At 49.9% G+C, this 15,543-nt stretch overlaps 1 protein-coding gene across 1 annotated transcript in view; it reads right to left on the bottom strand.

Annotated features, from left to right (window-relative positions):
- The window catches only part of LOC309566758 (disintegrin and metalloproteinase domain-containing protein 33-like), a 175,162-nt gene extending 169,581 nt beyond the window's left edge, over nt 1–5,581 (bottom strand). Inside the window, exon 1 of the mRNA XM_082272049.1 lies at nt 5,458–5,581. Coding sequence (XP_082128175.1) covers nt 5,458–5,551 — 94 coding nt within the window. The 5' untranslated portion in view covers nt 5,552–5,581. The remainder of the gene's footprint in view (nt 1–5,457) is intronic.
- Between the last annotated feature and the right edge of the window lie 9,962 nt (nt 5,582–15,543).

Here is a 15,543-nt window from a genome sequence, read left to right on the forward strand (position 1 = left end):
ACTCAACATATACTGTATACATGTGTGCATGTGTATATATAATGACAGTGTCAGTACGGCAGTGGATGGTGTCAGTAGAGCAGTGGACGGTGTCAGTAGACAAGTGGACGGTGTCAGTAGAGCAGTGGACGGTGTCAGTAGAGCAGTGGACGGTGTCAGTAGAGCAGTGGACGGTGTCAGTAGGGCAGTGGACGGTGTCAGTATGGCAGTGGACGGTGTCAGTAGGGCTGTGGATGGTGTCAGTAGAGCAGTGGTCAGTGTCAGTACGGTAGTGGACGGTGTCAGTAGAGCAGTGGACGGTGTCAGTAAACAAGTGGACGGTGTCAGTAGGGCAGTGGACGGTGTGAGAAGGGCAGTGGACAGTGTCAGTAGAGCAGTAGACGGTGTCAGTAGGGCAGTGGTCGGTGTCAGTAGAGCAGTGGATGGTGTCAGTAGAGCAGTGGACGGTGTCAGTAGAGCAGTGGACAGTGTCAGTAGAGCAGTGGATGGTGTCAGTAGGGCAGTGGACGGTGTCAGTAGAGCAGTAGACGGTGTCAGTAGGGCAGGGGACGGTGTCAGTAGAGCAGTGGACAGTGTCAGTAGAGCAGTGGACGGTGTCAGTAGAGCAGTGGACGGTGTCAGTAGAGCAGTGGACGGTGTCAGTAGGGCAGGGGACGGTGTCAGTAGAGCAGTGGATGGTGTCAGTAGGGCAGTGGACGGTGTCAGTAGAGCAGTGGACGGTGTCAGTAGGGCAGTGGACGGTGTCAGTAGGGCAGTGGACGGTTTCAGTAGGGCAGTGGACGGTTTCAGTAGGGCAGTGGACGGTGTCAGTAGGGCAGTGGACGGTGTCAGTAGAGCAGTGGACGGTTTCAGTAGAGCAGTGGACGGTTTCATGTTTTTCCTCCTTCTCTCTCTCTCTCTCCCTCTCTCATTTCTCTCTCCATCCTATCTCTCATTCTCTCCTGGGCCGTCACACTTAAGGCAACAAACAAACGGTAAACGCGTGTTCTCACACATCAGCTCAATGCGCGGCGAATCGCAGTGCCATTCTTTTTTTTTTTTTTTAAGTGTCCCAAAAGAGAAGTCAAAGCAGCGCCATTTCAAAAAAGATGGAACCCCATTGCACTGTCTGGAAGAGTCCAACACCCCCCCCCCCCCCGACACCATATCCCCCATATCACAGCGATGTCCCGCATGGTGCAGTGCAGTGTTGTAAATAGTAACATGCACATTTCTAATCCATTGTGGTGAATGGGTGGTGAATTCAGAATGAATGGGCTGCCTTAAAGCAACGCACGTTAATTCATGTCATGATGCGTGTGCATTAACATACTGCAATAAAACGCTTAAATGTGGATGTGCCCCGTGTCCGCCTCTCTTCCTCTCTAACTCCTTTCTGTCTATGCATGCACATGGTCCCAGTCATAGGTGTGCACCCCAAACCTCAACATATACTGTATACATGTGTGCATGTGTATATATAATGACAGTGTCAGTACGGCAGTGGATGGTGTCAGTAGAGCAGTGGACGGTGTCAGTAGACAAGTGGACGGTGTCAGTAGAGCAGTGGACGGTGTCAGTAGAGCAGTGGACGGTGTCAGTAGAGCAGTGGACGGTGTCAGTAGGGCAGTGGACGGTGTCAGTAGGGCAGTGGACGGTGTCAGTAGGGCTGTGGATGGTGTCAGTAGAGCAGTGGTCAGTGTCAGTACGGCAGTGGACGGTGTCAGTAGAGCAGTGGACGGTGTCAGTAAACAAGTGGACGGTGTCAGTAGGGCAGTGGACGGTGTGAGAAGGGCAGTGGACAGTGTCAGTAGAGCAGTAGACGGTGTCAGTAGGGCAGTGGTCGGTGTCAGTAGAGCAGTGGATGGTGTCAGTAGAGCAGTGGACGGTGTCAGTAGAGCAGTGGACAGTGTCAGTAGAGCAGTGGATGGTGTCAGTAGGGCAGTGGACGGTGTCAGTAGAGCAGTAGACGGTGTCAGTAGGGCAGGGGACGGTGTCAGTAGAGCAGTGGACAGTGTCAGTAGAGCAGTGGACGGTGTCAGTAGAGCAGTGGACGGTGTCAGTAGAGCAGTGGACGGTGTCAGTAGGGCAGGGGACGGTGTCAGTAGAGCAGTGGATGGTGTCAGTAGGGCAGTGGACGGTGTCAGTAGAGCAGTGGACGGTGTCAGTAGGGCAGTGGACGGTGTCAGTAGGGCAGTGGACGGTTTCAGTAGGGCAGTGGACGGTTTCAGTAGGGCAGTGGACGGTGTCAGTAGGGCAGTGGACGGTGTCAGTAGAGCAGTGGACGGTTTCAGTAGAGCAGTGGACGGTTTCATGTTTTTCCTCCTTCTCTCTCTCTCTCTCCCTCTCTCATTTCTCTCTCCATCCTATCTCTCATTCTCTCCTGGGCCGTCACACTTAAGGCAACAAACAAACGGTAAACGCGTGTTCTCACACATCAGCTCAATGCGCGGCGAATCGCAGTGCCATTCTTTTTTTTTTTTTTTAAGTGTCCCAAAAGAGAAGTCAAAGCAGCGCCATTTCAAAAAAGATGGAACCCCATTGCACTGTCTGGAAGAGTCCAACACCCCCCCCCCCCCCCGACACCATATCCCCCATATCACAGCGATGTCCCGCATGGTGCAGTGCAGTGTTGTAAATAGTAACATGCACATTTCTAATCCATTGTGGTGAATGGGTGGTGAATTCAGAATGAATGGGCTGCCTTAAAGCAACGCACGTTAATTCATGTCATGATGCGTGTGCATTAACATACTGCAATAAAACGCTTAAATGTGGATGTGCCCCGTGTCCGCCTCTCTTCCTCTCTAACTCCTTTCTGTCTATGCATGCACATGGTCCCAGTCATAGGTGTGCACCCCAAACCTCAACATATACTGTATACATGTGTGCATGTGTATATATAATGACAGTGTCAGTACGGCAGTGGATGGTGTCAGTAGAGCAGTGGACGGTGTCAGTAGACAAGTGGACGGTGTCAGTAGAGCAGTGGACGGTGTCAGTAGAGCAGTGGACGGTGTCAGTAGAGCAGTGGACGGTGTCAGTAGGGCAGTGGACGGTGTCAGTAGGGCAGTGGACGGTGTCAGTAGGGCTGTGGATGGTGTCAGTAGAGCAGTGGTCAGTGTCAGTACGGCAGTGGACGGTGTCAGTAGAGCAGTGGACGGTGTCAGTAAACAAGTGGACGGTGTCAGTAGGGCAGTGGACGGTGTGAGAAGGGCAGTGGACAGTGTCAGTAGAGCAGTAGACGGTGTCAGTAGGGCAGTGGTCGGTGTCAGTAGAGCAGTGGATGGTGTCAGTAGAGCAGTGGACGGTGTCAGTAGAGCAGTGGACAGTGTCAGTAGAGCAGTGGATGGTGTCAGTAGGGCAGTGGACGGTGTCAGTAGAGCAGTAGACGGTGTCAGTAGGGCAGGGGACGGTGTCAGTAGAGCAGTGGACGGTGTCAGTAGAGCAGTGGATGGTGTCAGTAGAGCAGTGGACGGTGTCAGTAGAGCAGTGGACGGTGTCAGTAGGGCAGGGGACGGTGTCAGTAGAGCAGTGGACGGTGTCAGTAGGGCAGTGGACGGTGTCAGTAGAGCAGTGGACGGTGTCAGTAGGGCAGTGGACGGTGTCAGTAGGGCAGTGGACGGTTTCAGTAGGGCAGTGGACGGTTTCAGTAGGGCAGTGGACGGTTTCAGTAGGGCAGTGGATGGTGTCAGTAGGGCAGTGGACGGTTTCAGTAGAGCAGTGGACGGTTTCAGTAGGGCAGTGGACGGTGTCAGTAGGGCAGTGGACGGTTTCAGTAGGGCAGTGGACGGTGTCAGTAGAGCAGTGGACGGTGTCAGTAGGGCAGTGGACGGTTTCAGTAGGGCAGTGGACGGTTTCAGTAGGGCAGTGGACGGTGTCAGTAGGGCAGTGGACGGTTTCAGTAGGGCAGTGGACGGTTTCAGTAGGGCAGTGGACGGTTTCAGTAGGGCAGTGGACGGTGTCAGTAGGGCAGTGGACGGTTTCAGTAGGGCAGTGGACGGTGTCAGTAGGGCAGTGGACGGTGTCAGTAGGGCAGTGGACGGTTTCAGTAGGGCAGTGGACGGTTTCAGTAGGGCAGTGGACGGTTTCAGTAGGGCAGTGGACGGTTTCAGTAGGGCAGTGGACGGTGTCAGTAGGGCAGTGGACGGTGTCAGTAGGGCAGTGGACGGTGTCAGTAGAGCAGTGGACGGTGTCAGTAGGGCAGTGGACGGTGTCAGTAGGGCAGTGGACGGTGTCAGTAGGGCAGTGGACGGTGTCAGTAGAGCAGTGGACGGTGTCAGTAGGGCAGTGGACGGTGTCAGTAGGGCAGTGGACGGTGTCATAGGGGCAGATATTGGTGTCAGTAGGGTATGTTTTACAATTTTCTTTTTTTTTTATCATTTTTTGGATCATTTTTTTAGCAGAAAAAAAGGAGACTTTATTTTTTTATTTGGTGAAATGTTTGGGGTCTATACAGGGGAAATATGTGCCACAAGGGGTGATTAGGGTGTGCCCAGACACACCTGGCACACTCTGTGCCCATGTCTATGATGGTCCCAGTATGTAGAATTGTAATACTATAACTGATTGAGGCCCCTCTATTGGGTTTGCACTCTGTAAATTGCAGCAGCCGCCAGGCACTGCGCCCCATGTACCCGGAGCCTGTGGATTGTCAGCACACGGGACAAGCCCTCACTCGTCTTCCTCTAAAACATTCTTCGCATTTAATTTTATCTGATACAATTATTTTTCTCCATTCATCATTAACCTTTTCCTCCGCTAGCACACCGGGCAGAGCCACGCTCACCGCAATCCTTGTATCAGGGAATCAATATTGTGTTTTGAAAACTTTTTATACTTTCTGGATAAATAAAACAATGTAAAAAATAATAAAAATAATAAAACAATATAAAAAATAATAAAATAATATAAAAAAATAATATAAAAAAAACAATATAAAAAAAATAAAACAATATAAAAAATAATAAAATAATATAAAAAAATAATATAAAAAAACAATATAAAAAACAATAAAACAAAATAAAAAATAATAAAAAAATAATAAAACAATATAAAAAAATAAAACGATATAAAAAATAATAAAATAATATAAAAAAATAATATAAAAAACAATAAAACAAAATAAAAAATAATAAAACAATATAAAAAATAATAAAGTAATATAAAAAAATAATAAAACAATATAAAAAAAAAAAGAAACTTTGCATCACATTTTATAAACATCTGCAGCAGCCATTCAATTAGCTTCACCGGCATCCAATAACTGCCATGCATCAGCAGCGGGAGGATGTAGCAGAGACTTTTGCCCCCTGGCTGGTGAGGGACTACAACTCTCAGCATTCCCCACCAGGACACATTGCTCCTCATCAGTCACAGAGGACAAAGTTTGTCCCGTCTCTGGAGGTCTTTGCATTAGAAACTGGAAGTCTCCCCCCCCCCGTGTCCCTGGAATGGGGGGTCACCCCCTTTACTCACCGACAGCCAGCTGTGGGGCGATTAAAGGGGTCGCAAGCAGGAAAAGGGTACAAATCCAGGACCACCGAACTCCAAATTCCCAACTTGTCCCCATCCCAGGACTTTCCTTCCACTCATCACCCGGCCTGCCTTCCCCCTCTCTATATATATATTTCCAGCTGTGATGCCTCCGCTCCTCCTCCTCATCCTCTGTCCTCTCTACGTATGCTGGCCCCGCCCCCCTCCTCATCTGTAAGAAGATCCCCCCAGGAATCACACATCCAGATGTGTCCGTCACAGGGGCCACCGCTTAAAGGGGACCCCCAGACACCCAGCAATTTATAAATGTACTAAAACAGCGAGTCGGGGGGACCAACGTACCCAGCAATCTGCTTAAAGGGGCACTCTGATCTCATCATTTAAAGGGACACTCTATTTACGCCATTTAAAGGGAGGGACCTTCTATTTACGCTATTTAAAGGGACCCTCCATTCGTGCCATTTAAAGGGGCACTCTACTCACGCCATTTGCGCTGGTTAACGCAATCTCAATGCAAAAACAATGCCGATCTGATTGTAGAGACCCAGGAACTCGGCACAGGGATGGTGGGAACCCCTCATAATGGGCACAGCAGGTGTACAGACCCGGGAACTCAGCACAGGGATGGTGGGAACCCCTCATAATGGGCACAGAAGGTGTACAGACCCGAGAACTCAGCACAGGGATGGTAGGAACCCCTCATAATGGGCACAGCGGGTGTATAGATGCAGGAACTCAGCACAGGGATGGTGGGAAGTCCTCATATTGGGCACAGCTGGTATATAGACCCGGGAACTCAGCACGGGGATGGTGGGAACCCCTCATAATGGGCACAGCGGGTATACAGACCCGGGAACTCAGCACAGGGATGGTGGGAACCCCTCATAATGGGCACAGCGGGTATACAGACCCGGGAACTCAGCACAGGGATGGTGGGAACTCCTCATAATGGGCACAGCAGGTGTACAGACCCACGAACTCAGCACAGGGATGGTGGGAACCCCTCATAATGGGCACAGCGGGTATACAGACCCGGGAACTCAGCACGGGGATGGTGGGAAGTCCTCATAATGGGCACAGCAGGTGTACAGACCCGGGGGCTCATTACAGGGATGGTGAGGACCCCTCATAATGGGCACAGCAGGTGTACAGACCTGGGAACTCAGCACAGGGATGGTGGGGACCCCTCATAATGGGCACAGCACACATATGAATTATACAGGTTCTGAGGCTGATATAATGCACATAGGACACAAAGTGAATTTAATTACCACCTTAATCAGCCGTGGAACCCATGTAATTAATGTGTCTCCTGGATTAAAGGGATGAGGTGGTAACCCTACTTTGCAACCACGTCCTGTCTGCATGCACTCCGGTGATGGCGGCCTGGCATTGCTCAGGGGGGGGTTTCCTGATGGTGACAACAGTGGAAATGACCATTAATAGCCTATGGAAGTCTATGTGACGGGGTGACAACACAGGAGCACAATTGGGAGACAGGAAGAGAGCGTTGTCACCCTATAACAGGAAGTGCCTGGGCAAGCACCGTCATGGCAGGATCACCTTGGATTTTTTTTTAAAGAAAGCTGCAATGACTCATGGGAGATTTCACTGAGTAAAAAAAGTAAAACAAACGGACTGGGGATTTTGTTATAAACAATGGGGGACGGCGGCGGTGATCTCATACTCCGCTCAGCTGGAATTCTCTGATTTCCCTTTGAAATTGGAGAAGAAGCCCTGAAGGAGAATTCTGCAGAAGAGAGAAGAAAGAAGCTCGGGTGTCTCCGTCCATCCAGGGGACTCAGCTAGGATTAACCCTCTGATGACCTCGTGCGTCACTGAGCCAGGGGGTATCCCCCTCCCCCCCCCCCCCCGGGATTACCCCACACATGTTTCTACATGACACAGTCTCCGGTTTGTTAACCATTTGCCTACCGGGCACTTAAACCCCCTTCCTGCCCAGGCCAATTCTCAGCTTTCAGCGCTGTCGCACTTTGAATGACAATTGCGCGGTCATACAACATTGTACCTAAATGACATTTTTATCATTTTTTTCAAACAAATAGAGCTTTCTTTTGGTGATATTTAATCACTTCGGGGGTTTTTATTTTTTGCTGCACAAACAAAAACAGTTTTTATAATTTGTTATAAAATTTTGCAAACGGGTAATTTTTCTCCTTCATTGATGTGCGCTGATGAAGCGGCACTGATGGGCCCTGATAGGCACTGATAGGTTACACTGATGGGCACTGATAGGATGCACTGATGGGCACTGATAAAGCGGCACAGATGTGTGGCACTGAAGGGCACGGATAGGTGGCACTGAAGGGCACTATAGGTTGGCACTGATAGATGACACTCATGAGCACTGATGGGCACTGATAGGTGGCACTGATGGGCACTGATAGGTGGCACTGATGGACACTGATAGGTGGCACTGATAAGGCAGTACTGATAAGGCGGCACTGATGCGTGGCACTGAAGGGCGCTATAGGTTGGCACTTATAGATGGAACTCATGGGCACTGATGGGCACTAATCGGTGGCACTGATGGGTACTGATAGGTGGCACTGATGGGTACTGATAAGGCAGCACTGATGCGTGGCACTGAAGGGCACTATAGGTTGGCACTGATACATGGCACTCATGGGCACTAATCGGTGGCACTGATGGGTACTGATAGGTGGCACTGATGGACACTGATATGTGGCACTGATAAGGCAGTACTGATAAGGCAGCACTGATGCGTGGCACTATGGGTTGGCACTGATAGATGGCACTCAAGGGCACTGATGGGCACTGATAAAGCGGCACTGATGTGTGGCACTGAAGGGCACGGATAGGTGGCACTGAAGGGCACTATAGGTTGGCACTGATAGATGACACTCATGAGCACTGATGGGCACTAATAGGTGGCACTGATGGGCACTGATAGGTGGCACTGATGGACACTGATAGGTGGCACTGATAAGGCAGTACTGATAAGGCGGCACTGATGCGTGGCACTGAAGGGCGCTATAGGTTGGCACTTATAGATGGAACTCATGGGCACTGATGGGCACTAATCGGTGGCACTGATGGGTACTGATAGGTGGCACTGATGGGTACTGATAAGGCAGCACTGATGCGTGGCACTGAAGGGCACTATAGGTTGGCACTGATACATGGCACTCATGGGCACTAATCGGTGGCACTGATGGGTACTGATAGGTGGCACTGATGGACACTGATATGTGGCACTGATAAGGCAGTACTGATAAGGCAGCACTGATGCGTGGCACTATGGGTTGGCACTGATAGATGGCACTCAAGGGCACTGATGGGCACTGATAAAGCGGCACTGATGTGTGGCACTGAAGGGCACGGATAGGTGGCACTGAAGGGCACTATAGGTTGGCACTGATAGATGACACTCATGAGCACTGATGGGCACTAATAGGTGGCACTGATGGGCACTGATAGGTGGCACTGATGGACACTGATAGGTGGCACTGATAAGGCAGTACTGATAAGGCGGCACTGATGCGTGGCACTGAAGGGCGCTATAGGTTGGCACTTATAGATGGAACTCATGGGCACTGATGGGCACTAATCGGTGGCACTGATGGGTACTGATAGGTGGCACTGATGGGTACTGATAAGGCAGCACTGATGCGTGGCACTGAAGGGCACTATAGGTTGGCACTGATACATGGCACTCATGGGCACTATTCGGTGGCACTGATGGGTACTGATAGGTGGCACTGATGGACACTGATATGTGGCACTGATAAGGCAGTACTGATAAGGCAGCACTGATGCGTGGCACTATGGGTTGGCACTGATAGATTGCACTCAAGGGCACTGATGGGCACTGATAAAGCGGCACTGATGTGTGGCACTGAAGGGCACGGATAGGTGGCACTGAAGGGCACTATAGGTTGGCACTGATACATGGCACTCATGGGCACTATTCGGTGGCACTGATGGGTACTGATAGGTGGCACTGATGGACACTGATAGGTGGCACTGATAAGGCAGTACTGATAAGGCGGCACTGATGCGTGGCACTATGGGTTGGCACTGATAGATGGCACTCAAGGGCACTGATGGGCACTAATCGGTGGCACTGATGGGTACTGATAGGTGACACTGATAGGCAGCACTGATGATGGGGCACTGATAGCACTGGTGGGCACTGATAGGTGGCACTGGTATGGGCCACTGGTGGGCACAGTTGCTCTTCCTCTTCGGGATGTCCCTCTGACAGCAGAAGGCAATCTGCTTTTTTTCTCCTTACACTAACAGCGTGAGGAGAAAAAAAAAGCTGATCGCCGGCTGCCGTTTACATCACATGATCAGCTGTCATTGGCTGACAGCTGATCACGTGGTAAGGGGCCGATACGCTGATCACAGAGTGAGCCGCGCGCACCCCGTAGGCGCGCAGGCAGCTCATGCACAGGAGAGCGTAAAAGGACGTCCTCCCGGCAATTTAGACCCCCGCTGTAGCCGTCTTTCAGCTATAGCATGGGCAGGAAGAAGTTAATTGGGGCAACAAGGAACCCCAATCCAGGACATCCAATCAGATTTCCCCTTTCAGAACAAGCCAGGATTGCTCATTGGCTGATGCTATCGGCATCCAGAAATGACAACCTGGTCTGTGTTTTATAAATACAGCACTTCCCCACATCCTTTGAAAGAAGACTGAGCAGGGCTTTCACAGTGCCTCTAGATTGCAATGGATCCTCTATACAGCGTGTGCTGTACACCACCCTTCATTGGTATACCATCGCTGCAGGGGGTGGAGCAGAGCTGTCAATCATTTCTGAATAGCCTTTTGCATCGTATACAGTATCTCACAAAAGTAAGTACACCCCTCACATTTTTGTAAATATTTTATTCTATCTTTTCATGTGACAACACTGAAGAAATGACACTTTGCTACAATGTAAAGTAGTGAGTGTACAGCTTGTATAACAGTGTAAATTTGCTGTCCCCTCAAAATAACTCAACACACAGCCATTAATGTCTAAACCGCTGGCAACAAAAGTGAGTACACCCCGAAGTGACAATGTCCAAATTGGGCCCAATTAGCCATTTTCCCTCCCTGGTGTCATGTGACTCATTAGTGTTACAAGGTCTCAGATGTGAATGGAGAGCAGGTGTGGTAAATTTGGTGTTATCGCTCTCACTCTCTCTTACTGAAAAAAAATGAGGTTGAAGGATTATAAGAGGTGCATGGAAGCCAGCCCCCAGTCTGATGTACTCACCCTCCAGTCTGCCACCAACCAAGTAGACCTGTCTCATGATAAAAAGAACAGGTGTTTAGTTGACACACATTTGCCAATGCATGTGAAAGCTGCAGAGCCACTTCACGGCACCCTGTTATATCTGCAGTCCTAACACTTCCTAATTTAGTGTCTCCACACTGGGAGCACATGGCTGCTGATGGATGGATGGGGGAACAGGTGGGAGGGAGACAGCCCAAACCTCCCCCAACCCACCCCCATCCATGACTAGTCTGTTGTCTCAAAACTCAAATAACTAAGTTGTAACGATGGTACAAACTGGAAAGGACCAGCCGAGAAGCATTACACCTCCATCCCCTTGGTGGATGCAGTATAAGGACAGATAGGGATTTTATATATGGGGCATGGCCTGTAAAGCACAATGCCTTTCAATCCCTACTTTCCTATTTGGGACTTTGTGTGAGACAAGCAGGTCATGCTATTGGTCTCCATCCCTGTATACGGAAAACACTAAGGTCAAATCAGACTGCATCCACCAAAAACGCACGGAAATCTCACGGTGGGACTTTATATGAGGCACCAAGCTGTAGGCAAGGCGTCTCCATCCCTGGTTGCTTAAATACAATAGGCTAGGTGGGACTTTAAGTGATACCCCAGCAGGTAGTGCCTGGCATCTCCATCCCTGTGTAGCGGGGTTAAACATGCCTAAAGACACTGTTTGATATGTGGGAAGGAACTAGGCTCCCTCTAGTGGTAGCTGCATGGAATTTCCCGGGCTGTGACTTCCTTTTCACAAGATGAAGAAACTACATCTCCCAGGCTGCTTTGCAAGATCCAGGGTGCACGGCTGCACCGCACGGCACTATGGGGGAGGTTATTTAAAGGAAGAGAGAAGTGCGCGAAGGAGGGGGGCCTTTCTGCGCTGGACTCTGAGGAACCAGCGAGCGAGAGTGAAGGACTGACACTGGATATTGGGCCAGAGCCTTTTAGCCTGGAGGGACGACGTGGAACCGTCCCATCTCAAGCACGAGGCACATTCCTGGAGGTCATACTGCTGTTTGCCGAGACCGGAAGTCATCCGCCAGAAGGACCCCGCGCGGCTGGCATATAGCCAAAGGACTGAGACCGCAGTGGAAGCGCGCGAAGGAGAAACTTCTGTTGGTGAGAGGGCACATGCCCAATAACTGACTTTATCTGCTGAAGAGACAGTTTTATCTACAGATAGCGGTAGCGCAGCAGGAGGTGATAAAACCCCGGGGTTTATCACCATACTCTCTCAGGAGACTCATAGACAAACAATAAGGTCTGTAAAGGAGTCGCCAGAGGCTTATCTCTCTCGCAGAAGTTATTGCTCAGTTACGCAGACACCCTGCGGTGACAACTAACAGCTCGTTGTTTTTTCTCTCTTGATCTTTATTCCTAATCTGGATTACAAATGAGCTCTATTCAATAACCTTGCTAGCGAAGATCAACAAGAAAGAAGAGAACTCTGGGGGAGGGACTCAGATAGGCCCACCTACCTGGTACTGTGTCTAGCCTTAATGCAGGAGGAGTGTGGGGGTATTCTTTTACCTTTTTAAAGCTGTTTTAAATAACCTTTTATGGACTTGTATTGTATTGTATTGTATCTCCCCTATTCAATTTGATACATAGTAAACTAAGTTTGGTTAATTACAATCTTGTGCGTTGTTCCATTGTGTCACCCAGAAGGACTACTATTCAAGAAGGTAACAAGGTATTGTTGCATAGTGAAGTATTGTATTCCAACCTGTGTATCTATTTGATAGTCCAGTCCTATTCTGGGTCAGTTGTGCCTGAGGAGGGATCGAGCCAATTTGATTGGGTTGTTAGGCAGGGTGTAGACCCAATAATATAATCAGCAGCTCCTGCGGGGGTGGTGCTACACGTGGGGGCTCGTCCGGGATTTCTACAGTCCTGCAATACAACCCTCTCAGCCATAGAATCCCCTCCCACGCAGAAATGGATCCTGTCGCTGCTGCTGAGTGGTGCAAGGAAGAGAATGTCATAGTGGAAAATGGCCTGGTGGTTGAAATCAAGGGAGAAGCCTGGACTGAAGAAAAGCTCCTCCCTGTTTTGAGGGCACTATCCACAGACAGGAAATTTTGGGTGATTGACATGAAAACTGACACCACTGTCCCACACACGTATGCACTGTGTGAGTGGAGGAAGGGGGTCCCTGATTATTTCAACGGAAACAGTGTAAAAACTACTGACCAAACAGAACTTTTCCTGATACATCCAGGAGTTCCTATTGCGGGTCCCTCATCCACCACCCCTGGGGTATCCAGCCAAGAAAAAGGTGTCCAAGAAGGGCATCCTGAGTCATCACCTTTGTCGACTTTTAGCTCAGAACTGTGTGCTGTTCTTGGGGAGATTGTGGCAAAATGTAGTAGGGACTCCTCGAGCTATTTGATGACTGGATATAGGAAGCTCCGGACATTCTCTGGGAAACAGCCTGTGCCTTCAGCAGAAGATGGGTTCGAAGAGTGGTTAGATACCGCCACTCAGGCTTTGGAGGAATGGGAGGTACCAGAACAGCACAAGAAGCAGAGAATCACAGAGAGTTTAAGGGGACCTGCATTAGAGGCTGTACGTAATCTAAAGCTTAGCAAGAAGAACTGCACTGCACAGGATTATTTGGACATTCTGCAAGATGTGTTTGGTCGGACGGAGAACGCGGCTGAACTTCTCTACCAGTTGGACCACTGTTATCAAGAAGAGGGGGAGAAGTTGTCCGAATTCATTAAACGTCTGGATAGGATTATCCACCAGATTCTGTTAAAGAAAGGAATAGACCACCGGAAAATAGATGAGACTCGTGCACGACAGGTTCTGAAAGGGGCTCAACCTTTAGATCCCATTGCCATACTGTTACGAACTCGTCGAGATGGCGGCATTCTAGAATACCCCGATCTGATTCGAATGGTCAGAGAGGAAGAGGTTATGTTGGACAACAAGAAGAAAAGTCGGCAGTTTGACTCAACTGCCCGGGTTGGAGTGATAAGTGTGGAAGAGGGTGACTCTCAAGTTGAACTTCTAAAGACCCAAGTGTCTCAGTTGATAGAAATGGTGTCCATCCTGACTGGTCAGGTATCCACTCTACCCAAGGGGAGTATATCGGAGAGGCCAGATGAACCTGTTAGTCTCAGCACAGATCCAGAGCCACGGCCTGCAAGATTGTTAACTTGTTTCAACTGCGGGGGAGTTGGGCATGTTAGAAGGGTATGTCCCAGCTCAGGAAATGCTGCCGCGAAACCTCGCGAGCCAGCGGGAAACTTCAGAGGACACCGGTGAAGGAGTCAACCGGGTGTCCGCCAGTCTTAAGGGACTCCAGAAGTGGTGCAGGATCAGGGAAACTGAGTCAGGGGGTCAGACCCAAATATAATACCCCCAGTTCTAGACTCCGGGTTACTGAGGGAAGGAAAGTCAATGCACACCGGGTTCAGCGGGGGCCCAGATCAAGGAAGAAAAAGGAGAAGAGGGCCAGGGTACAGAGAACTGAATCAGACAACCAGGCTACATCAAGAGAATTCCCAACTAACTTGGTCGGGCCCTCCCCAGTGGTCTCGGTTCAGGTGGAAGGAATTTACACAAGAGCCCTCCTTGACACAGGGGCCCAGGTGACTCTTTTGTATAGAGACTTCTATGATAAATATCTTACCCATCTACCTTTGCAGAAGTTGGAAGATCTGGAGATATGGGGTATTGGGACCCAAAGTTTTCCCTATGACGGGTATCTGCCAATCAAGTTGACCTTTGATCCATCAGTGGCTGGTGAAGCGGAAACCTTCGACACCTTAGCGGTGGTTTGTCCTCGTCCACCAGGGGCCAACAAAAGCTCTCTCATCGTAGGAACAAACACTGACCTGGTAAGGCGCCTTCTGATACAACTGGTCCAGGGACAAGATGCTCAGGCGCCAAGGATCCATCCCATGCTACGGCAGGCCTACCAACGATTAGTGTTGGAGCAAGAGACCCCCGCAGAAGGAGTTGGACGACTCTGGAAGCTGGATAGAGCAGAAAAGGTCTTACAGCCAGGAGAGGTGGCCTGTTTTAAGGCTTCTGTTAAACTCACATGGCAACAGCCGGGTCCCTTCATTATCTTTGAATCAGGTCAAAAGGAGAGACAGAGAGGGATAGAAGTGATCCCTGAGGTGATCCCTTTGAAGGTGTTACAGGAAAACCGTGGAAGGGTTTTAGTGAGTGTCAGAAACACCTCTATTACACCAGTGAAGGTACCGGCCAGAGTGCTCCTGGGCCAAGTCAACCCGGCTACCCCAGTTGCCCCCATTGATTTCAAAGAAAAGGGACAGGGTGAAGCGGTTATAGAGGAGCTTTGCTCTGGAAACGCTGCCCTCCCGCCGGAATGGGTGAAGAGGGCCAAGGCACAACTTGCTCGATGTAGGGAAATATTCTCTAAGGACGAGTTTGACGTGGGATGTGCCAGGAGCGCTACTCATAAGATCCGCCTGAGTGAGGACAAGCCTTTCAGGGAGAGAGTCCGGCGAGTCCCCTTAGGTGACTTAGAAGATCTACGTCAACAGCTGGCAGAGCTCAAAAAGATCGGGATTATCCGAGAATCCAGGAGCCCGTATGCTTCCCCGATAGTGGTAGTCCGGAAGAAAAATGGATCTTTGAGGCTTTGTATCGACTACCGAACGCTGAACAGAAGAACCATCCCAGACCAGTATACCACTCCTCGAATCGAAGATGCCCTACAGAGTCTGTCAGGGGCGAAGTGGTTCAGTGTGATGGACTTAAAGAGTGGGTATTATCAGATCCCCATGCACCCTGAAGATCGGGAGAAAACAGCCTTCAT

The sequence above is a fragment of the Pelophylax lessonae genome (genome assembly GCF_965119305.1).
Source record: "Pelophylax lessonae genome assembly, chromosome: 1".
NCBI classification, from domain to species: domain Eukaryota; kingdom Metazoa; phylum Chordata; class Amphibia; order Anura; family Ranidae; genus Pelophylax; species Pelophylax lessonae.